The sequence below is a fragment of the Erinaceus europaeus genome, chromosome 20 (assembly GCF_950295315.1).
Source record: "Erinaceus europaeus chromosome 20, mEriEur2.1, whole genome shotgun sequence".
In the NCBI taxonomy this organism is placed as follows: domain Eukaryota; kingdom Metazoa; phylum Chordata; class Mammalia; order Eulipotyphla; family Erinaceidae; genus Erinaceus; species Erinaceus europaeus.
The window spans coordinates 45,481,700-45,506,408 of record NC_080181.1 but is presented as its reverse complement, the minus strand read 5'-3'; the positions used below and the strand labels follow the sequence as shown (position 1 = coordinate 45,506,408).

Here is a 24,709-nt window from a genome sequence, read left to right as displayed (position 1 = left end):
CATTTCCACTCCGGTCATCTTTGACACACGCAAAGGCAGCTTTGCATTCCGATGCCTCTGGATGAGATGAAATCATCTTTTCCACTTTCTGAGTGAGATTAATTACGTGGCTCTCCAAATACTAAGGTAGTGGAGAAAAAACTCTCTGCTCGTGAGAAGGTGGGGGTGGGGGGCTTGAATGAGAAGATAGCAATACTTCCATAAAACAGCTCCTTTTGCCCCATAGTGAATCGGAACGACTTGGGCAAAAGTAACTATCAGCCGGGCAGACGGCTAATTGACCGGGCTTCTGTGAGAAAACGAGGCTGATTTAAACAGAGGAACTTGGGATGCAGTTCTGAATGTGCAATGGCTTCCAATGCCTATATGCTCTTCTCTCCTCGGGGCTAGAAATCTAATTAGAACTGTGAGGAACAATCAGCCCGATCGTGCGGAAGCTGGAACGCCAGGCTATTTTACCTTTTACTCTTTCTTCTTTATTGGCAGGGTGCTTTGATTGGGGGGGGGGGTGTGCCAGGAGCTTATTAAGAAACTGTATAAAAGGAATTTTATTTGAATTAAAAAAAAAAAAGAAAGAACTTCCATTGCCTAGACCTATGAAGTTAATCTTTCTGTTTCCCACATGGAGACAAGTGACTGCTGGGAACATTTTGCCCTAAGACCCCAACTTTAATACTTTGTCTGCATTTACAAAATGAGTTAACCGGGGGCCCGGTGGTGGCACGCCAGTTGAGAGCACATGCCAGGACCTAGGCTCAAGCCCCTGCTCCCCATGTGAGGGAGTAAAGCCTCACAAAGGGTGAAGCGTGCTGCAGGCGTCTTTCTCCCTCTCTATCTCCCCCTCCCTCTTGATTTCTCTCTGTTTCTATGCAATAAATAGATCAATAATAGAGTTAGCCCAGCAACTCCACTAGTGCCCTCTCAGATTCTGTCTCTAGCTAAAAAATTGGCTAAAATATTTTTAAAAAATAAAATAAAAATAAAAAGCCAACCACCACCACTACCCACTCTCAGTTCACTCAGTATAGAAGACTGAGCAGCAGCACACTCAGTAGAGCATAGATGTTACAACACCCAAGGACTCAGGTTCAAGTCCTTGATTCCCACCTACAGGGAGGGGATACTTCATGAATGGCGAAGCAGGGCTGCAGGTTCTCTTTCTCTTTCCCTATGTCCCCCTTCCTTCTCAATTTCTCTCTGTCCTATCAAATAAAAGAAGGGCAAAGAAAAAATTAAAAAGGAAAAACAGTCTCTAGGAGAGATGTATTTGTAGTACAGGTACTGAGCCCCAGTGATAACAATAGTGGCAAAGCAGGAGGAGGAAGAGAAAAGAGAACAGAGATATGACCGGCAGTGAGATGCCTCAGGACAACTCTGAGAGCCTGTTTCTCCATGGCAACTTGAGTAGCAATGTCCTCTGGGAATGGCCGAGAGAGTAATGATAACACCCCCTTGGGAGCAGAAGCTGCCATTTCACACATTGCCTCAGGAGGCAGTGAGTGCCTGTTCCAAAGTTGTGACTTGCCAATGGCCTCTTCACTGGAGCTGCTGCTGATCTGATTCTCCTGTGGACTTTCTCTGCCCACAGAACCCTCGTGGCCCCACGCCACAGCACGCCTTTTTCTAGCACCCACTTCAGTTTCAGCCAGCCCCACTACCCACTCCAGTGGCCTTTGTGGACAGAACCTGACCCAGCAGGTGTTCCCAAGTCCCCTACTGCATGGACAGAGCCTTCAAAGCTCACCCAACTGCCTTCAACTTCTAATTAGACCAGCTAGCTGTGGACAGGCATTTATAAATGATTACTCTCACCTCTATGCAGAAAGGAAATTTAACTCGCCACCCAGTGAGGGCGGGTTCCACCACACTTGAAATGCTCGCCTCTGCAGATAGCAATTGGATTCAAAAAGCTTATCTTTTTATTTATTTTGCTACCTGGGTTACTTATCACTGGGTTTCAGTGCCTGAACAATGAATCTACAACTCCTGGAGGCCAATTTTCTCCTTTCTTTTTTATTCGAGAGGACAGTGAGGAATGAGAGGGGAGGGGGAGATAGAGTGTGAGAGAGAAAAGAGAAACACCTGTGAACCTGCTTCACTGCTTTTAGGGACTGGGGACTTGAACCCGGGTCCTTGTTCATGGTAACATGTGCGTTCAATCGGCAGTGCCACCACCCCCACCACCCTCATCGCTTGCTTGTTGTTTTTTTTTTTTATAACCAGAACATCGTTAAGTTCTGTCTTAGGGTGGTATAGGGCTTTGAATATGGGGCCTGGAAGCCTCAGGCATGAGAGTCTTTTTGCATAACCCTTCTGTTTTCTCCCCAGCTCGCATGAACTCTTGGGGAAAGAAACTATTATTACCACCCAGGATTTTCACTAAATGGTAGTCTGTAGTCCTTAAGATATGTGTTATGAGAACCACAGAAACATTCATCTGCCCAATAACAAATTGTTATTAAAATGCTCGCTTGTGGGCAGAAAGATGCCCACAGAGAGGGCATCACCACATGTGCCATCCAGGTCTGAACCCTGGCACCATACAGGAGTGGCACCATATAGGAGTTGTCATGGGAACGGAGGATGCTTCAGTGTGTGGTGTACCCCTGCCTCTCTTTATCTGAATTTTAACATACTCTTTGGTTATTGTTTTGTTTTCTTTTGCCAGAACACTTGCTCAGCTCTGGCTTATGGTGGTTTGGGGGACAGAACCTGGAACCTGGGAGCCTCAGGCATGAGAATCTGTTTGCATGACCATTATGCTATATCCCCCCACCTTTTACCTGAATTTTAAAAAGTGACCCAGAACAATGAAATAACACCTGTATAAGTCCCTGGTTCCACTAAAACAACAAACAAAATGATGATGATGATGATATATTCACCTGAATTGCCCAAAGCATTCCAATGAACTGGCAGGTTATGACCCATCTTACTTATTTTATTCTAAGGGGCCAACCAAATAGCTCACTTGGTTAGTGTGCTGTCTTGCCATGTATGCAGCCCAGGTTCAAGCCTGGCTCACATTGCATTGAAGGAAACTTGGGTGCTATGGTTTCCTCTCTCTCTCTCTCTCTCTCTCTGAAATAAATAATCTAGCTTTGAAAAAGTGGGTATCATGGTCCAGGAGGTGGCACAGTGGATAAAGCACTGGATTCTTTTTTTTTTTTAATTCCCTTTTGTTGCCCTTGTTTTTTATTGTAGTTGTTATTGATGTCATCGTTGTTGGATAGGACAGAGAGAAATGGAGAGAGGAGGGAAAGACAGAAAGGGGAAGAGAAAGATAGACACCCACAGACCTACTTCACTGCTTGTGAAGCAACTCCCCTGCAGGTGGGGAGCCGGGGCTTGAACCGGGATCCTTACACTAGTCCTTGTGCTTTGTGCCACATGCGCTTAACCCACTGCACTACTGCCCAACTCCCAAAGCACTGGATTCTTGACCATGAGGTCCCAAGTTCAATCCCCAGCAGCACATGTACCAGAGTGATATCTGGTTCTTTCTCTCTCACCTGTCTTTCTCATGAATAAATAAATTCTTTAAAAAAAAAAAAAAAAAGGGCATCCCCAGACAATAACTTGGATCCACCTGCATATCAGATGCTCAGAAAAAAATAAATAAATAAAACACCTAGTATAGTCATGGCCCCTTTAGAATATAACTAAAATAGGCCTACTAGCTATCTACAAAACAGAAACCCCCAAATCTTCATCTGCACTATTCCAGCCTTTAGGTTCATGATTAGGCAGCAATTTGTTTGGGTTTATATGTTAACTCTTCTTTCAGTCACCAGGTTCCAGATGATAACATGATGCCAACCAGACTTCCCTGGGCAGACGACCCCACCAATGTGTCCTGGAGCCCCACTTTTCTAGAGCCCTGCCCCACTAGGCAAAGAGACAGACAGGCTGGGAGTATGGATCGACCTGTCAATGCCCATGTTCAGTGGGGAAGCAATTACAGAAGCCAGACCTTCCACCAGTCTGCACCCCATAATGACCCTGGGTCCATACTCCCAGAGCGATAAAGAATAGGAAGGCTATCAGGGGAGGGGATGGGATATATAGTTCTGGTAGTGGGAATTGTGTGGAGTTGTACCCCTCTTATCCTATGGTTTTTGTCAGTGTTTCCTTTTTATAAATAAAATTTTTTTTTAAAAAAAGTGGGTATGGAGAACTAATGATTTATCTAAATCATATGGAAATGGTAGACTCAGCCATTTTTGGAATCACAGACCCCTTTGTACAAAGAAAACACTCTAGATATCAGGACTACCCACCAGTGACCCCTGCAGAGATCTGTACCTGGGGGTCCATTCTTAGGAAGATGTGGGGGCCTCTGCTGCTCACGGTGGACCTCTTAAAGGTCTTGCTGTGATAAAAATGGTAGTAGTCCTCCAGGTTTCCAATCTGCAAAAGAGGAAATAGGACCTCATCATTGAGCCAATCAGTTACAGAAAGATTCCACCCTGTGAGAGTCTTTCCCCTTTGATTCCAAGGGGGCCACTCTGCTCTGAGAGATGATACATCTCTCATCTCTGGCAAGGAGACCAGTGTGGAAGAGTGTGAGTGTGGTCCTGGACATTCATGTCTATGTAAACAACACCAGGAAGCACCCATTTACCAAATCAAGGGGTGAAGCCACACCATTTCAAGTCCAGCCTCTCTTGGCCATGTTTGTTCAGTTGAATTATTGTCCCTTTCGGGTTGGGGATTCCCCCAGAGTAGCTGAATGAGTGTCAATTCAGGTCTGCACTGGGTTATTCATCTATAAACAAATCCCATTCTCTCCTCCCCACGGTAAACCAACACATCTAAGGACAAACATTCACTTGAGAAGCACCATGAGGGAGCCAAAGAAAACACATTTGGAGTCAGCCATCTGCTTGTGGGCTGGGAGGGGTCAGATAGGAGCAGCCAGCCCCCTCCCTCCCAACCTGGGTGTCTCAGCTGTCTGCCAGGGGTGCTGTGCAAGGACAGACTATAGCCTGGGCCTGGACACAAGTGGAGAAGTGACGGATGTGGCCCTCAGGAAGGGCTCGTCCCGGAGACACTCGTGACCCCAGAGCATGGGGACACAGCTCTCAGAAGCCCCGCCCTAGACCTAACTTCCCTGGATGTTGCAGTCAGCAATCTGGTCAACAGAGCTCTGTGAACCATGAGGGACTTGACACGAGAGGCTCCCAGGCCTTTCTATGCAGCCTGGGCCAGCCTGGCCTCTTTTTCAGCTCTGAATCAGAAGGTGCACTGGTGCCCAGGGAGGTGGCGTGGTGGCAGAGTGCAGCATGAAGGCCCCAAGTTCAAGTGTCAGCATGTGTGCCAGAGTGAGGATGGCATTCATTCTCTCTACACCATCACTGGCCACAGAATCCCAGGAAAAGAGATTTATTTGCTGAGAATGGTGCTCTCTATGGACAAAGGGGATAAGATGACCAACTCCTTGAAGATGTTTGAGCAGGGCTAGAATCTACTCCTTGGCTGTTCCTGGCTCGTTAATATATCCTTCTCTGTGAGGGACTAACCCCAGGCTTCGATAGGCTCAGACAGTGACCTTCTGACTTAAATAATCGCACCTACATCCTTCCTCCCACAAGAAAGTAAAGCAGGCAGGGCATGGTTGTGGCACAACTGGTAGAACACACATGCTACAATGTGCAAGGGCCTGGGTTCAAGGCCCCACTCCCCACCTGCAGGGGGGAAGCTTCATGAACGGTGAAGCAGGGCTGCAAGTGTCTCTGTCTCTTTTCCTCTTTATCTCCCCCTCCTATATCAATTTCACTGGCTTCTCTAATAAATGAGTAAAATGTATGTTTAGTTATTTTTAATTTAATTTATTATTTTTTTTAATTTTATTTATTTTCCCTTTTGTTGCCCTTGTTGTCTTTTTATTGTTGTTGTAGTTATTGTTGTTGTTATTGATGTCATCGTTGTTGGATAGGACAGAGAGAAATGGGGAGCGGAGGGGAAGATGATAGAGAGGGGGAAAGAAAGATAGACACCTGCAGACCAGCTTCTCCACTTGTGAAACTTTCCCCCTGCAGGTGGGGACCAGGGGCTTAAACCCTGGTACTTGCACACTATAGTGTGTGCACTTAAGCAGGTGTGCCACTACTTGGCATATGTGTGTGTGTGTGTGTGTGTGTGTGTGTGTGTGTGTGTGTGTATGTAAATATATATATTTAAGAAGGCATGGTGGGGTGGATAGCATAATGGTTATACAAAGAGACTCTCATGCCTGAGGCTCCAAAGTCACAAGTTTAGTAGATTTTCTTTTTTTCCTTGCTTTGTTTTTTTTTTTTTTTTTACCAGAGCACTGCTCAGCTCTGGCTAATGGTGGTGCGGGGAATTGAACCTGGGACTTTAGAGGCTCTGGCAAGAGAGTCTCTTTGCATAACCATTATGCTATCTACCCTCCACCCAAAGTCACAAGTTTAATCCCTCTCACACCATCATAAGCCAGAACTGAACAGTGGCCTGGTGGGGAAAAAAGAAGGCAGTAAGGCAGAAGAATTTCCCGCCATACTGGCATCCTCCTGTCCTTGAGTTCCAGGTGTCTCCCTTTTGTCCTTGAGCAAGGAATCTCCTTGTCACACAAACTTATTCCACAGTGCTTCTGTGCTAATGGCCACAGGACACCGGAGACTAAGTCAGTTGTGAAGTGGGAAGATGGAATAGAAACTACCACTAGAGCAGTGTGCCTAGTTGTTCTCTCTTTACTTTTCTTTCCTTTTTTTTTTTTAACTAGAGCACTGCTCAGCTCTGGCTACTGGTCGTGTCAGGGATTGAACCTGGGATGTTCTGCATGCAAGGCCGGTGCATTACTGCTGCGCCAGCTCCCCAGCCCCCTGGCTCATAATGTCTATAACCTAGTGTGTGTTCAGCAAGTGCAGGCTGGGAGCTGGGATGCTCTCACTCCTCCCCAGGGCTCCTCTCCTCCACTCCCTCAGCCTGGGTCTAGGAGTCTTAATTCTGGCCAAAGCCACATATGGCTCCCAACTTGAGCTCTTCTCCATGGAATGACCCAGGCTCAAGACCCTCTGTGAGTCCACATTTTCATGGGAGGATAATAACTACTATCTTAAAGAGTTGTTCCACGACTTAAATTATACCTTACACAGATAATTGTATAATTACATTATATATATTATACACACACACACACACACACACACATAATCTCTCTCTCTCAAAGGAAGGAGTAAGCAAAGACTTTGGGCAAGAAGTAAATGCACAATAAGTGGTTTTGAGCAATTCTGTGTCTCAGTTCACTTTCCACCCCAAGACATCTCTACACCACTGCCATCACCGCATTCCTTCTGCCCTGTGTTGCACCAGAGTGCTGGCATGCTTCCTCTCACAAGATAAGGCACCTTGCTTACTTCCTCCTCCACTGTGTTCATTGCTGGATATGTCAAAAGGCCCCGCCTCAAACAGGCAGGGCTGTTATTTGGCCAAGGGGGTGGGGGGGAGTGGTGGCTATTCGGGAGCCTTAACTCCCACAGCTGTGTTGTCAACAGGTTTGCTCAAAGACGCCACCATCCCTGTGAGATGTTTCCTAATGCCTGGCCTTTTAACTCGGGGCACTGGAGTCTCTTCCCACTAAGGACACGGAGTCACAGGAGTCACAAGAAATAGTGTTCAGCTTGCTGGCAGGAGGCAAGATTCAGCACAGAGCTGCTGAGCTTGAGAAGGCCCTGTGCAGGGTGGCCCTGGCAGCCATGCTGGGCAGCCCATCTTGTCTTTTCAAAGAGCCAGGCACACTCTGCTCCTGGGCCACCCTGACTGGTCCTTAGCAATGGCTCCAGGGGCTGTTTTCCTGTAGCAGTTGAAGGAGAGAACAGCTGGTCCCCGCAGGGTTGACTGAATTTGGCAGCAGCAGAGGCCACAGCTGTGGGGAAGTGGTTGTCTAGTGCATCATGGCGGCTGAGGGCCAGGAAGGGTCACTCCCAGTGCCAGGAGAGCGGGATGTCAGCATAGCCACACCCCTGCCCTCTCAGAGCCAGGCTCCACATGTGAGCACCCAGGAGGGAATGCCAGCTCTCTCTCTCCCTCTCTCTCTCTCTCCCTCCCTCCCTCCTCTCCCTCTCTCTTACTAAACTCAAATAAATGAAAAGTTCATGCCAGAACAGTGAAGTTGTGATCTTGTAAGGCTCCCGACATCACCAGAAAAACAAGCAAAAAGTCAACAAAGCCAGCTGCAGAAGAAACCAGAATCCAACTCAGAAAAATGACAGCAGGAGGTGCAGGTGGCTATCTCTCTGCAAATCTGAAAGTGACTCTGTTAGGGGTAAGCTAGGGTCAGACAGAGGTCCAGGGGAAGGGTTTTCATGTTCAGAGCAAAAGCAACTATTATGGAATGAACTGTCATAGATCTCTATGCAAATGAGGTATCCTGGAGCAACCAATCATTGCTGGCTGAATGCAGGGGCCAATAGCAGAAGGAGCTGTTCTGCTCTCATTTAGGTCCGTTAACAGCCTACATATGCAAGTACTTTGTTAAGGGAAGCCAAGGTCACTTTGTGGTGTCCTGCATACTTGTGCATCAAGCCTGCTTTCTTCCTTGGGAATAAAGTTCATCCTACATGATGCACGGATCCCACGGAATCTTCACAGTGACTGCCATGATGAATCAGCCACTGAGTTTTCCTGAGTGCCCCCAAGATCCTGGGCCTTCGTCTACCTTCTGTGTCACTATGGAGGGAAGCTGAAGAGACAAGGACAGCTACAATTCCTTCTCACAACCAAAGATTTAAGCTGGGCTTCTGAATTCTCTACTCCTCCTTCTATTGGGGGGTTCAGGGCACAGGGGGGCTAAGAGATGGATTCTAAAGGGCCAGGCTCTGGTGCACCTGGTTGAACACACATGCTGCAATGTATAAGGAACTGGGTTTAAGCCCTTGCCCCCTCTCCATATGGGAAGCTTCAAGAGGGGTGGAGCAGTGCTGCAGGTGTCTCTCTCTCTCTTCCTCTCTATCTCTCCTCCCCTTTCATTTTCTCTGCCCTTATTTGATAAATAAATGAAATAATAAAAACAGGAGTCTCGAAAGGTTGGCAACTCACAGGGCCCATGCTGATGACTGCATTTAGACGCAGACACGAGGGGAATGGCAGCCCCTTCAGCTTGTCACTGTCTCTAGGAAGCATCTGCCTGTGTCCCACTATTCTGCCCTTTGCCACCCAGTTCTCTGGGTTAGGAATGCCCCACTTTCACCCTGGGCAGAAGATCATGGAGAATAAGGGTGGGAGCACAGGAGGCAGGTGTTCTGACTATTAAGGAGCATGGCTTGTCAAGAGTCAGAAAGACAAGTGTTTGTCACTGCCAACTCCCCCTCCTCCTCCTCACCCTCCCTGCCCAGCGTGGCTGTCCACAGCAGAGCTAGCCACCTGCTGTGCCCTCCTCACCCAGGGCAGGAGGGCTGCTCCTTAAACTCTCTGTACAGCAGAGAGGCTCTTGATTCTGCCCCGGTCATCAGAGCTGGTGAGACAGCTCATCTAGACAGTGCGCCTGCTCTGTAATGGGCATAGCCTGTGTTCGAGCTCAGTCAGGCCCCAGTGCACTGAGGGAAGCTTCTGTGCTTTAGTGTCTTTCACTCTGTCTCTCTATCTCTTGTCTTTTCATGTGAAAATGGTGACTTGCAGCAGTGAGACCCCAGTGACAAAAACAAAAAACCCACCAAGCCTGAAACCCCCTTATTTCACCCACAGATAAGTAAGTGGCATTGTCTGGAAGTAAATGACATTGGGTATATGAAAAAGGGCTTAGACTCCTTGCCACACCTCTGGTACAAATATAACAAGAGCTGAGCTGCTAAGAAGAAATGCAAAGGTAGGAGAGGTATCGGATTATTTATTTATTTATTTATTTATTTATTTATTTATTTTAGGTAGAGACAGAGAGGCAGAAAAGCAGAGAGAGAGACCATAGCACTGAAGCTTCCTTCATTGCAGTGAGGGCCAGGCTTGAAACTGGGTCATGTACATGGCAAAGCAGCGCACTATGCAAGTGAGCTGTTTCACCAGCCTATTTATTTATTTAATTATTAGTAATTATTTTTATGACACACAGTGGGGGGAGAGGAACAGCAGATCATCACTCAGCTCTGGCTTAAGGTGGTACCGGGGATTGAACCTGGAACCTCTGAGGTCTCAGGCCTGCAAGTCCTGTGCTTTAATACACTGAGCTATCCCCACCTTGGCCCTGCACAGGCCTTCTAAAAATCCAGGGACTCTTCCAAGTAAGGAGAGGTGTCTATTTGCATTTGGCATCTGCAGTGATATGGAGGAGGAGGCCTCTTCTGGATTGGAAGCCTCCCACCCCCACCATCCTGGGTGGTCTCTGTGGCTGTGACTTGGTAGCCATGACTCGGTGCAGTGTCTGTGTTCCAGTGGCCACCACTCACACGTCCCATGTGTCACTTCTCAAGCCAGTAACTTTGTGACCCTTTATGAAAGGGCCATGGACTTCAAAGGATTATAACTGCTCGAGGACCCTGCCAGCCCCCCATTCCTTGCTTCCTTTCGTCCTTCCTCTCTTCAGAAACACGAAAGTAACTTCTCCCACCATCCCTGATGGCCCACTTCTTTTTGCTCAACTCTGAGCGTCTTCCCAGCCTCCACCTGCTCTTCACTGATGAATCCCATTTCCAGTCTGCCAGGTGCGCGTGGGTGCCAGCGTGCGCATGCGCGAAAGTGTGAGAAGCTCACAGGCCACGGTGTCTTTCCTCATCCTCGTCTGTGGTATTTCTCACAATGCACTAATGAGAGCCCAGCCCGGAAAACAAACCACCTGCTGACGGTGGAATGCTCAGGTCTCCTTACTCAGCACTACTCTGTAATTACACACCTTAGCTGATAGCACTGCTAGCCCCATTAAGACAGCAGGAAGAAGGAAAAAAAAAAAAAAAAAACCCAACTACACGTGCTTCGCAGGCACCCTGTAAGAAATGAGATCAACAACACCCCTCTTTTAATGGGGTGCTCTGTGAAAACACTTGAAAATGTAGAGATGACTCATAACAGCATACAAGTGGGTAAAGAGTTTGTAGAGAACAACTTCTCCCTGTCTCCCACCCACTGAGCACACACTCTAATTTGAGTGTGTGTGTGTATGTGTGTGTGTGTGCGTGTATGTGTGTGTGTGTGTTGGGGGTGGGGAACCAGGACATTACTCTGGCATATGTGATGCTGGGGATTGAACTCAAGACCTTAAGCTTGCCACTCCAGTGCTTTATCCACTGAGCCACCTCCTGGGCCACTGAGCTCTCTAACTTCTACTGTATGCTCCCAGATCATTAAGTGGGCCCTTCTGGGCAGTGGTATACCCAGCAGAACGCACACATCACCATGAGCAAGGACCCTGGTTCAAGCCCTGGTCCCTACCTGCAGGGGGAAAGCTTCATGAGCCCTGAAGCAGGGCTGCATGTGTCCCTGTCTCTCTCTCTCTCTCTATCCCTCCCTTCCCTCTCAATTTCTCTCCATATTATCAAATAAAAGGAGGTAAATGGCCACCAGGAACAGCAGGGTTTGTTGTGCAGGTACCAAGCCTCAGCAATAATAGTAAGCCTGGCAGCAATAAAACCAAAAAACGATGGGTGCTTGCTGGGGGTGCGCCCCAGCCCAGGCATAAGCTGGGAGTAAAGATGAATTGACACTCTTCATTCCTCAGCACGTTGGAGGCCGCGATGCTCCTCACCGGTAGATGGGGAAACGGAGGCACAGAGCACTGAAGTAGCAGGTTTGAGGCCACAACTGTGAGAACAGCCAAGACCTGGACTGTGAGCCCCCTTCCCGACCATCCTGCCTTCTTCCTGGTGTCGCCCTCAGCACTGGTGGTCCCAGGGAACCTGGGTTCCATCCCAGGGCCGCATGGTGAGAGGCACAGAGCTATGTGCTCTCCTTACCATTCCAGAGCCAAAGTCCTAGGAGACACATGGAGGGGTCCAAAGGCCTAAGCCCACAGAAGCCAGGTAGCACCCCATGCTCCTGACAGGGTGCCCATACACAGACGGCTCCAGTTACCAAGTGAGCACCCAGCTGTGGTGAGGGGGGGGCAGAGATGGGAGGGGAGGCTAGCATTATTGCATTATTTTGCCACCCTCACCACCTCCCTGCTCTGAAGCAACTACCATCTTGGTGAAAAGTACCACTGAGTGGTCTGGAAGGTGGTGCAATGGATAAAGCATTGGACTCTCAAGCATTAGGTCCTGAGTTCAATCCCTGGCAGCACATGTACCAGAGTGATGTCTGGTTCATTTTCTCTCTCTCTCTCTCCTCCTATCTTTCTCATAAATAAAATCTTAAAAAAAAAAAAAAAAAAAAAGAGTACCACTGATACCCCTTGTCACCCTCCAGAAGTCACTTCTTAAAGGTCCTTTGACTTTTGAAATGGAGCTTCCCCAGATGCTGTGATATTTTCATGGGGTGCCAGGACTCCATCCTGGCAAAGCAGGCAACCTGCTCTGTGAATGATTCCTTTGACCCGACTTTTCCTCTCTTTAAAGATTTACTTTGTTGGGGCCGGGCAGTGGTGCACCTGGTTGAGCGCACAAGTCACAACGTGCAAGCGAGGTTCCAGGTTTGAGCCCCTAGCCCCTGATCCCCATCTGCAGGGGGAAAGCTTCATGAGGGGTGAAGCAGATCTACAGGTGTCTCTGTCTCTCTCCCTCTCTATCTCCCCCTACCCTCTCAATTTCTGGCTGTCTCCAACAAGTAAAAATAATAATTAAAAATTTTTTTAAAGATGTATTTTATTTATTTTACACGAGAGAGAGAGAGAGAGAGAGAGAGAGAGAGAGCTATACCCAATAGCAAGATTTCCTTTTGTGCCATCACCTCGTTGCCACCACTTCCTGGAAGCCCGGGGGGGGGGGGGGGTGCTTTCCCAGGCTCAGGCAGTGAGAATGCAAGATCCTTTGCTTTGCTTCCGGCCTTCGCAGCCCCCAATGGAAACTCCTGGAAGGCAGGACTATCTTCCCTAAATCCTTAGGCCCCCACCACCACGGTCTCACCTTTGGACTCACATTCTGGACAACAGGGTATGTGTGTGTTGAGGGACATGTGGGGTGTGCAGTCAGAACAGCTGTCTCTCAGCTGGGGGGGGGGGCGGGTGACTCCCCCCTCCCCCCAGGGACTTAGGGTAAGCCCAGCATTGCCTCCCAGCCAAGGGGGCTTGCGCTCTGCCCTGGTGAACTGAGGGCTGGTGGATGGGGGTGTAGGTGTGGGGTGCCTGGAATGGCAGAGTACTCCCACTCCCTACCTGTCACTCTGATTGGCACCAGGGTCACAGGCCAGCACTCGGGACCCCTTCCTGTGACACCCGCAGGGTGCAAGGAGCTACCACCCAGGAGGTCCCGGCGGCCATGACCTCAGACACAGGTGCAGAGGCGTCAACCCCAAGTCAGCGATTCAGGCTGGGTGGGGGGCAGGGGGGTTGGCTAAGCACAGATTTCTCTCAGTCCACAGGAATCCGGCCCCACCCTTGGGGGGCCAGCAGGGCCAAGCCCAGCACCCAGGGAATAGCAGATAAGCAGCCACCAAACACCCCCACACAAGGACTGGAACAGCCACTCACCCCAGTGCATCCCCAGACAGATGTGGGGCTCACAGCTGCAGTGGGCTGGCTTCCAGAACACCCCCCTCAACCCTACCCCAGAAATCCAGGGCCAACATCCTCTGAGGACCTTGGCACTGATGGGGGGGGGGGGTCACAAGTCTGTGTTACAAAGTCCAGTTTCCAGTTACATAATGTATAATGTCACGGGTCCCAGTGGATCTGCTGAAGCAAAACACAGCTAATTGGAGCCTGTAAAATCCGGCCCACAGGCCCGGGCTGGCGACTTCCTCCCAAAGAAAGTTGTAAATACAAGTACCCACAAAAACCTATATTTAGCCCACACTGGGTTACCTAGTATTTATAATTAAGGAAGGCCAGAGTGAGAAAGAGGGAGGGAGAGAATGAACATGTTGTTGTTATTTTTAAAATGGGTTAACACACACACACACACACACACACACACACACACACACACACACACCCTGCTTCCCATTTCTGTCACATATGATCACATACTCTGTTACTGCCGTAATTACCATCCTGACCTGAGTCAAGATTTTTCCTGCACAATTTCCTCATCTCCCGAAATTGCTCTCGCCGACACACAGCCACCCAGAGTGCGTAATTAAAATGCTCAACTTCTTACAGGTTCGCAGGGGAAAAAAAAATCATTATTCTTTCTTTCTTTTTTCTTTCTTCCTTTCTTTCTTTCAACTTATTTATTTATTCCCTTTTGTCGCCCTTTGTTCTTTAATTATTGTAGTTATTATTGTTGTTGTCATTGTTGGATAGGACAGAGAGAAATGGAGAGAGGAGGGGAAGACAGAGAGGGGGAGAGAAAGATAGACACCTGCAGACCTGCTTCACCGCCTGTGAAGCGACTCCCCTGCAGGTGGGGAGCCAGGGCTCAAATGGGGATCCTCATGCTGATCCTTCCGCTTTGTGCCACATGCGCTTAACCCGCTGCACTACCACCCGACTCCCCTTCTTTCTTTCTTTCTTTCTTTCTTTCTTTCTTTCTTTCTTTCTTTCTTTCTCCCTTCCTTCCTTCCTTCCTTCCTTCCTTCCTTCCTTCCTTCCTTCCTTCCTTCCAGCCAACTCTCAGATTAAACACTACTACCCTCCAAGTTGTTAGTATTGACCTCTCATTTTACAAGTGTTAAGTTTTGCAGAATGGGGGAGGGGAGTGGCTCACAGCTTTATCGCTCCTGCCACTTTTGCATTTAGATGGAAGGGGACAGACACCTTAGTGGGAGAGCTTCATCTGATATGCCACAGCACCTTACATGTGGTGTCAGGGTTTGAACTTGGGCCGCATGGTACGGTGTGGGTGAGCTATTTCACACCAAAGTGTGGCCTGAGCAGAACATGCCTGCAGGCTTGCAGGTAGCCCTGTGGTCCCTAAAAAGGGGGACTAGACATTTGGTTCAGACTTTCCTAACTCTAGAAGGTTCCCTGCTTCCTTTTTTCCTTTCTGCAGGTGGAAAGCGAACTCTAAGTTCACCAAGGAAGAGACGGGGCCAAGGGCAAAGCTGTTCGGATGCTCCAAGGAATCCTGGGGGGGGGGGGTCTCATCTGCTTCTTGCTGGACCCCTTCCATCCCCTCTCCCCTCCTCCCAAAAAAAGGTCAGAAGGCCCCAAGGTCTGAAAACAGAAAAAGGATTGCTTTCCCCAGGAAAGAAAGATTTAAAATTCAAACTTTAATATGGCAAACACTCACCAGAGAGCTGTTGTCCTCGGGGAAATTAAAAGGCATTTTAGAGGAATTAATCTTTCTGATTTTCACTTTAAAAATAAATTGCAGTGGGCTGGGGAGAGAGTATTGTGGTGATGCAAAAAAAAAAAAAAAGAGACTTCCTTGCCTGAGGCACCACAGGTCTCAAGTTCAATCCCCAGCACTACCATAAGCCAGAGTTGAGCAGTGCTCTGGAGAAATAAACAAACAAACAAACAAACAAACTGCAGAAGCAGCCAGGGAAGAGCTCAGCTGGCAGACAGCAGAACTCTGCCTGCCTGGGGCTCCCAGTTCGATCCCCCATGTCACATGTACTGGAGCCATGCTCTGACCTCTTCCTCTCCCTCTAGTGAACTCCTGCCCCCGTGAAAGAAATAGATCTTAGAGGCCAGGCGTTGGTGCAGCCTGCTGAGCACACACATCACCATGTGCAAGGGCCTGGGTTCAAGTGGGGTGGGGGGAGCTTCATGAGCTGTGAGCTGTGCAGCAGTGCCGCAGCAGGGGTCTCTCTATTTCCCCCTCACCCTGTCAATTTCTCTATATCTTTATAAAATAAAATAATTTTTAAAGGAGAAAAATGGCCTCCAGAGCAGTTACTTCATTGTGCAGCACTGAGCCCAGTGATAACCCTGGAAAGAAAGGAAGGAAAGGAAGAAAGAAAGAAAGAAAGAAAGAAGGAAAGAAAAAGAAAGAAAGGAAAAAAGAAAGAAAAGAAAGAAAAGAAAGAAAGAAAGAAAGAAAGAAAGAAAGAAAGAAAGAAAGAGGGAGTCGGGCTGTAGCGCAGCGGGTTAAGCGCAGGTGGCGCAAAGCACAAGGACCGGCATAAGGATCCCGGTTTGAACCCCGGCTCCCCACCTGCAGGGGAGTCGCTTCACAGGCGGTGAAGCAGGTCTGCAGGTCTGCAGGTGTCTGTCTTTCTCTCCCCCTCTCTGTCTTCCCCTCCTCTCTCCATTTCTCTCTGTCCTATCCAACAACAATGACAACTATAATAACTACAACAATAAAACAACAAGGGCAACAAAAGGGAATAAATAAATAAAATAAATATTAAAAAAAAAGAAAAAAACTTTAAAAAAAAAGAAAGAAAGAAAGAAAGAGAGGGAGGGAAGGAGGGAAGGAGGGAAGGAGGGAGAAAGACACTGGAAGGGAAGGAGGAAGAAAGAAGTCTTTACTAAAACCCCAGCTCACAGAGTGTTTCTCTCAACAGACAAAAGGAGAAAGAAGCAGAAGTTCATGTGGGTTGGGGTGAGGGGTGACATGTGATGGAACAGCCTTTCAGTCTTGCAAGATTTGACACTGTGACAAGGTGGCTCAGCTCAAGGACTTTGTGCTCAGTGCCTGCATTAGTCCCTAAAGGACAAATGTTGTAAGTCCTCAGAGGTGAGTCACCTGGGGCCCTCGGATCCACAGAAATGGAAGCAGAATGCAGATGCCAGGGGCTGGGGCAGGGGTGCTGTGTACTGTGCGCAGAGTTCCGTGTGGGGTAGGTGGAAGGTGCTGGGGACAGGTGGCCAGTGGTGGCTGCAGCAGAATATACTTCATGCTCCTCCTGTGTGGCCTCCAATGTGGTGATGCAAGTCAGCTGGGGAGGTGGCTCAGGGATAAAGAGCAGGCTCTCCATACCTGGGACCCCAGTTTCAAGTTCCAGCAGCACATGCCCCCAGAGCTGAGTGGTGCCCTGTTCTCATTCACTCATAAAAATGGATAATAAGGGGGCTGGGTGGTAGCGTAGTGGGTTAAGCGCACATGGTGCCAAGTGCAAGGACCAGCATAAGGATCCTAGTTTGGGTCCCCAGCTCCCCACCTGCAGGGGGGTTGCTTCAAGGTCGGTGAAGCAGGTCTGCAGGTATATGTGTCCCCCCCCTGCCTCCCCACCTCTCTCGATTTCTCTCTGTCCTATCCAACAACAACAACAGCAATGACAACAATAGTAATAATAACAACAACAAGGGCAACAAAATGGGAAAAACAGCCTTCAGGAGTAGTGGATTCGTAGTGCAGGCACTGAGCCCCAAAGATAACCCTGGAAGCAAAAAAAAAAAAGATAATAAACAAATAAATCTGTTATAAAGAAGTGATTATGATGGTGGCTGGGAGGTGGGTCAGTGGTTAGAACATATACTCTGCATGCATGAAAGTGCCTGGGTTTGAGCTCCACCACTGCATAGCTCCAAATTGGTCTCTCTCTTGTAAAATAAAATAAAAAAGTTGTGTGTGTGTGTGTGTGTGTGTTTCAAAAAAAGAGCTGGGTGGTGGTATATCTGGTTGAGCACACACTACGGTGCTCCAAAAGCCAGCTTCAAATCCCTGGTCCTCACCTGAAAAGAGGAATTATCTCTTTGTCTCTCCCTCTCTCTATTCCCTCTCGATTTTCTCTGTCTCTATCCAAAATACATGAATAAATAAATAATTTTAAAAGAAGGCTATGGGGAGAAGGGCGGTAGCGCAGCGGTTTAAGCGCACGTGGCGCAAAGCTCAAGGACCGACGTAAGGAACCCGGTTCGAGCCCCCGGCCTCCCCACCTGCAGGGGAGTCGCTTCACAAGCGGTGAAGCAGGTCTACAGGTGTCTGTCTTTCTCTCCCCCTCTCTGTCTTCCCCTCCTCTCTCCATTTCTCTCTGTCCTATCCAATAACGATGGCAATAAGAATAACTACAACTATAAAACAAAGACAACAAAAAAACGGAATAAATAAATAAATATTTTTTTAAAAAAGAGGCTACGGTTTCAAATCTCTGTCTGGCAGTACCCAATGTCCAAAGGCTAATTACTATTAAAAACGAAAACAAATAAAAGGGGCCAGGAGGTGGTACACCTGGTTGAATGCAGACATTACAGTGCTTAAGGACCCAGGTTCAAGCCAACACCCCCCAGTCCCCAATGCCCACCTACATAGGGAAAGCTTTACAAGTCATGGATCAGAGCCGCAGGTGTCTCTCTGTCTCTCTCCTTCACTGTCTCCCCCTCAATTTCTGTCTCCATCCAATTACACACAAATAAAAATAAATTTAAAGAAACTTTTAAAAACAAACAAAAAACTGTTGGGCCAGGCAGTGGTACACCCAGTTAAGCACACACATTTCAGTACACAAGGTTCTGGGTTCAAGCCCCTGGTCCCCACCCACAGGAGAAGAAGCTTCACAAGTGGTGAAGCAGGGCTGCAGGTGTCTCTCTGTCTCTATCTCCCCCTACCATCTTGATTTCTGATTGTCTCTAACCAATAAATAAATAAAGATAATAGGGGTCAGGTGGTGGCACACTTGGTTGAGTATACATGTTATGCTTTCTTAAAAATATTTATTTATTCCCTTTTGTTGCCCTTGTTGTTTTATTGTTGTAGTTATTGTTGTTGTCATTGATGTTGTTGTGTTGGATAGGACAGAGAGAAATGGAGAGGGGAGGGGAAGACAGAGGGGGGAGAGAAAGACAAGACACCTGCAGACCTGCTTCACTGCTTGTGAAGTGACTCCCCTGCAGGTAGGAAGCGGGGGCTCAAACCAGGATCCTTATGCTGGTCCTTGCACTTTGTGCTACCTGCACTTAACTCACTGCACTACCGCCCGACTCTCAAGTGCACACGCTATGTTACTGTGCACCAGGACCCAGGTTCAAGCCCCTGGTCCCCACCTGCAGGGGAAAGCTTTGCTAGAGGTGAGGCAGGACTTCAGGTGTCTCTCTCTCTCTCTCTCCCTCTCTATCACCCTTCCCTCTTGATTTCTGGCTGTCTCTCTTCAATAAATAAATAAAGATAATTTAAAAAAATTAAAAAATAATAAATAGATAATAAAACTTTTTTAAAAATAATTATTTATTGATTCCTTTTTGTTGCCCTTGTTTTATTGTTGTAGTTATTATTCTTGTTATTGACGTCGTCATTGTTGGATAGGACAGAGAGAAATGGAGAGAGGAGGGAAGACAGAGAAGGGGAGAGAAAAACAGACACCTGCAGACCTGCTTCACCGCCTGTGAAGCGACTCCCCTGCAGGTGGGGAGCCGGGGCTCGAACAGGGATCCTTATGCCGGTCCTTGCACTTTGCACCATGTGCGCTTAACCTGATTCGCTACTGCCCGACTCCCAATAAGACATTTTTTTAAAGGAGCTTAGAAAACGTGGTGCAAAGCGCAAGGACTGGAGTAAGGGTCCCGGTTCGAGCCCCCACCTGCAGGGGAGTCGCTTCACAGGTGGTGAGGCAGGTCTGCAGGTGTCTATCTTTCTCTCCCCCTCTCTGTCTTCCTCCTCTCTCCATTTCTCTCTGTCCTATCCAACAGCAATGACATCAATAACAACAATAATAACTACAACAACAATGAAAAACAACAAGGGCAACAAACGGGAAAATAAATAAATAAATAAATAATTTTTTAAAAAGAGAAAAAAAACCTGTTGATGGTAACAGGCTGCTGCTCTGAATCACTGTGTCATTCAGAGACTCAGAGATGGGGGGGGAGATATCACATGAAGTGCCACCGCCTGACCCTGGACCTCATGCCTGGCAAGGCCCGGGCCCCACCCAGGGCACTGTCTCTCCAGGCCCTGAAGTGTCCAAATAAATACATTCCAGTCTGAACAGAATCCTCCTCCCCCTGCTACCCTCCACCCCAGGGCTCTAGTCACTGTGGTACTGGCTTCCCCAGAAAACCAGGCCTCAGCAAAACTCTGGCTGTTCTCAGATCCTCTCCACCTCCCTGGGGACCACACACCCCCATCACCCCCAAAACATGTTCCAAGCCAACAAAGGCTCCAACCTCCACCATAGGTCCTCCCACCCCAGGAGACTTCCACTCTGCTCTGCTCTCCCCAGTGAGAGCTACAGTCACAGGCGATGCTCACTCAGGCCCCGTGACAAGTATAATTACTCACGCAGCCACCTGTCAGCTTCTGCCTGGACCCACGCTGAGCACCTGGCCAGTGGCTTGCGTGCAGCTCTGTCACCTCTATCCCCCTGGAGAGCAGACACCACCTTCTGTCTCTTCTGTGTACACACCCCCAGGACTGTCTCCAAATTCCCAACTGTGCACCTGCTGGTTAATCATGGCTTGCGGGCTTGATCCCACCTGCCACTGTCACACAGACTCAGCCAGGGGATGAAGAAACGACATGGTAGTGTACTCAGCTGATCACACATCACAATGCTGAAGGACCCCCATGCTTCAAGACCCCCATGCCCATCTCCGGGGAGAAGTTTCATGAGTGATGGAACAGGGCTGCAGGTGCCTCTCTTTCCTTCTCTTTATCTCCCTCTCTCCTCTCAACTTCTCTCTGTCCTTATCCAAAATAAATATTAAAAAATAAAATTAGGGAGTCAGGCGGTAGCACAGCGGGTTAAGCGCACGTGGCGCAAAGCACAAGGACCGGCGTAAGGATTCCGGTTCGAGCCCCCGGCTCCCCACCTGCAGGGGAGTCGCTTCACAAGCGGTGAAGCAGGTCTGCAGGCGTCTATCTTTCTCTCCCATCAAACAAGGGCAACAAAAAGGAATAAATATTTAAAGTAAATAAATAAAATAAAATTACATTAAAAGTAAAGCAAGTTTATAGTTCTGTTTTATCCATAAATACAGAGAAGCCAAATTCCAAACTAGAAAATTAATCAGAAAATGAAGATTCAAATTCCATGGTGACTCAATCGGGTTTACTCTAGGAAGGTAAGTGTGTATTAACACTGGAAAGTCAGCAAATATAATCCACTACATTAGCAGCTTAGAGGAGCTGCAGGGAGCTTTTAATAACATGAAAATTCATGCAGTGGAAGCCACCTAGCAAGTCAGAGAGAGAAGGGAACGTCCTCAATCTGCTCAAATAAATACACACACACACACACACACACACACACACACACACACACACACCATCAAATTGGGGGCCAGGTGGTGGTACACTCGGTTGAATGTATACCTTACCGTGTACAAGGACACAGGTTCGAGCCTCCAATCCCCACCTGCATCCAAGAGAGGAAGCTTCATGACTGGTGAAGCAGGTCTGCAGGTGTCTCTCTTTCTCTCTCCCTATCTCACCTGCCCTCTCAATTTCTCTCTGTCCTACTGAATAAAATAGAAAAAAAGGGTGTGTGTGTGTGTGTGTGGGTGTGTGTGTGTGTGTGTGTGTAAGGAAATGGCTGCCGGGAGCAGTGGATTCTTACTGCTGGCACTGAGCCCCCAGCTATAACCCTGATGGCAATAATGGTTTTTTTTTTAAAAAAAAAAAACTACCAAATATTACATTCAATAAGGAAATACTGGAAGCATTCCCAGTAAGATCGAGAACTAGAGAGGCAAGAAAGATAGTCCAGGCGCATAGCACAGGACTTCCATGTGTGAGGTCCTAGGTGTGAACCCCGGTACAGCATAAAGAAAACAAGTGACGGGAGTCGGGCGGTAGCACAGTGGGTTAAGGATCCCGGTTCAAGCCCCCGACTCCCCACCTGCAGGGGAGTCGCTTCATAGGCGGTGAAGCAGGTCTTTTTCTCCCCCTCTCTGTCTTCCCCTCCTCTCTCTGTTTCTCTCTGTCCTATCCAACAACAATGACAACAATAATAACTACAACAACAATAAAAACAATAAGGGCAACAAAAGGGAATAAATAAATAAATAAATAAATAAATATTAAAAAATAAAAGAACAAGAAAACAAGTGACATCAAGATCAAGGCAGCATATTCATAACCAGTGTCTTTATCTGTCATTTTCCTGAAGGTCCTAAAAGCCAAGGCGACCAACAACACAGAGGTAAATAGTTTCAGTAGTGATCAGGAAGGAGCAAGAGTAACATCACTGGGGCTGACATGACTCTGTGAAGGAAATCACAACCAAATCCGCAAACAAATTGTGGGGGAAGACAATGAGTGGAATTTATAACAAAGCGGTTGACATAAGAATAGCATAAAAAAATCCATTGTGTTTCTATAAAGTGCATTGCAACAACTGTCAAAAACTCTTAAGATATCTTTACTTTTTTTTTTCTTTCTTGTTTTCACCAGAGCACTACTCAGCTCTGGCTTAACGTGGTACAGGGATTTGACTCTAGGATTTTGGAACCTCAAGCATGAGAGTCTCTTTGTAGAACCATTATGCTGTCTGTCTCCTTTACCTATAGGTTTGTATATATGTTTGTTTGTTTTTTAAGGAGAATAGTTTTTTTATTTTTATTTGTTTATTTATTTTCCCATTTGTTGCCCTTGTTTTTCATTATTGTTATAGTTATTATTGTTGTTATTGATGTCGTCATTGTTAGACAGGACAGAGAGAAATGGAGAGAGGAGAGGAAGACAGAGGGGGGAGAGAAAGAGAGACACCTGCAGACCTGCTTCACCGCTTCTAAAGCAACTTCCCTGCAGGTGGGGAGCCAGGGGCTCAAACCGGGAACCTTAGACCGGTCCTTGCGCTTTGCACCAGGTGTGCTTAACCCGTTGCACTACCACCTGACTCCCATATATGTTATTTTTAATGAGGGGGAAATACAGAAAGATCAGAGCATTGCTCAGCTCTGGCTTATGGTGGTGCTGAGGATTAAACCTGGAACCCCAGGTCCTCAGGCACGAAAGTCTTTTGCAGAATCATATGCCATCTCCCCTTCTGATATCTGCCCGTTTAATGCAAGATGTGTAATTCCTACCTGCACAGGGGACTCTTCAAGAGCGGTAAAGCAGATCTGCTAGTGTCTGTCTCACTCTTCCCCTTTTCCATCTCCCCTCCATTCTCTCAATTTTTCCTAGCTAATAAAAAAATTAGAAAAAAAAAAAAGGTAAAATGGCCACTAAGAGCATTGGATTCATAGTGTGGGTACCAAGTCCCAGAGATAACCCTTGTGGCAATAAAAAAATTAAAAGGTTAAAAAAAAAAGATGTGGGAGTCGGGCTGTAGCACAGCAGGTTAAGCGCAGGTGGCGCAAAGCACAAGGACCGGCATAAGGATCCTGGTTCGAACCCCGGCTCCCCACCTGCAGGGGAGTCGCTTCACAGGCGGTGAAGCAGGTCTGCAGGTGTCTGTCTTTCTCTCCTCCTCTCTGTCTTCCCCATCTCTCTCCATTTCTCTCTGTCCTATCCAACAACGACAACAACAATAATAACTACAACAATAAAACAACAAAGGCAACAAAAGGGAATAAATAAATAAAATAAATATTAAAAAAAAAAAGATGTGTAAATCTTTTACAACCTTACTAGCAGATACTAAAGAGGACAAACTAATGTGTCACACTTAGAGGTAGGAAGTCCCTATGTTGGAAAGATGTAACAGAGATCAAGTAGGCTGAGACATTAAATAACACATCAGTCAAATTCCTCAAAGGGGGTTTGGTTTTCTGGTTTAGTGGAACATGTTGAATTCACTTAAAAGTGAAGATGGAAGGGGCTGGGTTAAGTGCAGTGGGTTAAGTGCAAAGCACAAGGGCCAGTGTAAGGATCCTGGTTCAAGCCCCCAACTTCCCACCTCCATGGGGGTCATTTCACAAGCAGTGAAGCAGGTGTCTATCTTTCCTCCCCCTCTGTCTTCCCCTCCTCTCTGTTTCTCTCTGTCCTATCCAACAACAACAACAGCGATGACAACAATAATAATGACAACAACAAGGGCAACAAAATGGGAAAAATAGCCTCTAGGAGCAATGAATTCATAGTGCATAGCCCCAGCAATAATAACCCAGGAGGCAAAAAAAAGTGAAGATGGGAGATCAAATATCTAAGAATAGCCTAGATCCTCTGAAAAAGGGAGGGAGGCAGGTGTGGTGTGCAGACACCTGTCATGGGAGATAAGAAATTACACTCATGTGGCCACCACTGCCTTGTGTGTCATTATCCTCCTCCTCAAAAGTGATTTACTATTTAAAAAAATCACCTTATTGAGGGAAATAATAAATACTGATTTACAAGGTAGTTCTTACATGTGTATCATTTTCTTATTCTATGGGGCAATGATAAAGGCTTCAAGCAACAACAACAACAAAGTAGTAAGACTTGCCCTAGCAGATATGAACTCTTTGTGTTGTGTTTTGTTTTGATGTTACGGGGGTGGGGTGAGGGGGTATCTCACACATGTGTAATTTCACTGCCCAGGGCCGAATTTTTCATTCAGATAAAAACAGAGAGGAATACTCAACAATTTGTTTGGCTTTGTATGTTAACTCTCTTTTCAGTCATCAGGTTCCAGATGTCATCAGGATGCTGGCCAGGCTTCCCTGGACTGAAGACCCCACCAATATGTCCTGGAGCTCCGCTTCCCCAGAGACCCACCCTACTAGGGAAAGAGAGAGGCAGACTGGGAGTATGGACCGACCAGTCAACGCCCATGTTCAGCGGGGAAGCAATTACAGAAGCCAGACCTTCTACCTTCTGCAACCCACAATGACCCTGGGTCCATACTCCCAGAGGGATGGAGAATGGGAAAGCTATCAGGGGAGGGGGTGGGATATGGAGATTGGGTGGTGGGAATTGTG

The 24,709-nt window shown here is 47.5% G+C and overlaps 1 protein-coding gene across 2 annotated transcripts in view; it reads right to left on the bottom strand.

Annotated features, from left to right (window-relative positions):
- Positions 1 to 24,709, bottom strand: part of PCSK6 (proprotein convertase subtilisin/kexin type 6) — a 160,062-nt gene that overhangs the window by 100,328 nt on the left and 35,025 nt on the right. For both annotated transcript variants that reach the window (XM_060179302.1, XM_060179303.1), the window contains exon 2: positions 4,306 to 4,410. In XM_060179302.1, the coding sequence (XP_060035285.1) occupies positions 4,306 to 4,410 (105 nt within the window). The remainder of the gene's footprint in view (positions 1 to 4,305; positions 4,411 to 24,709) is intronic.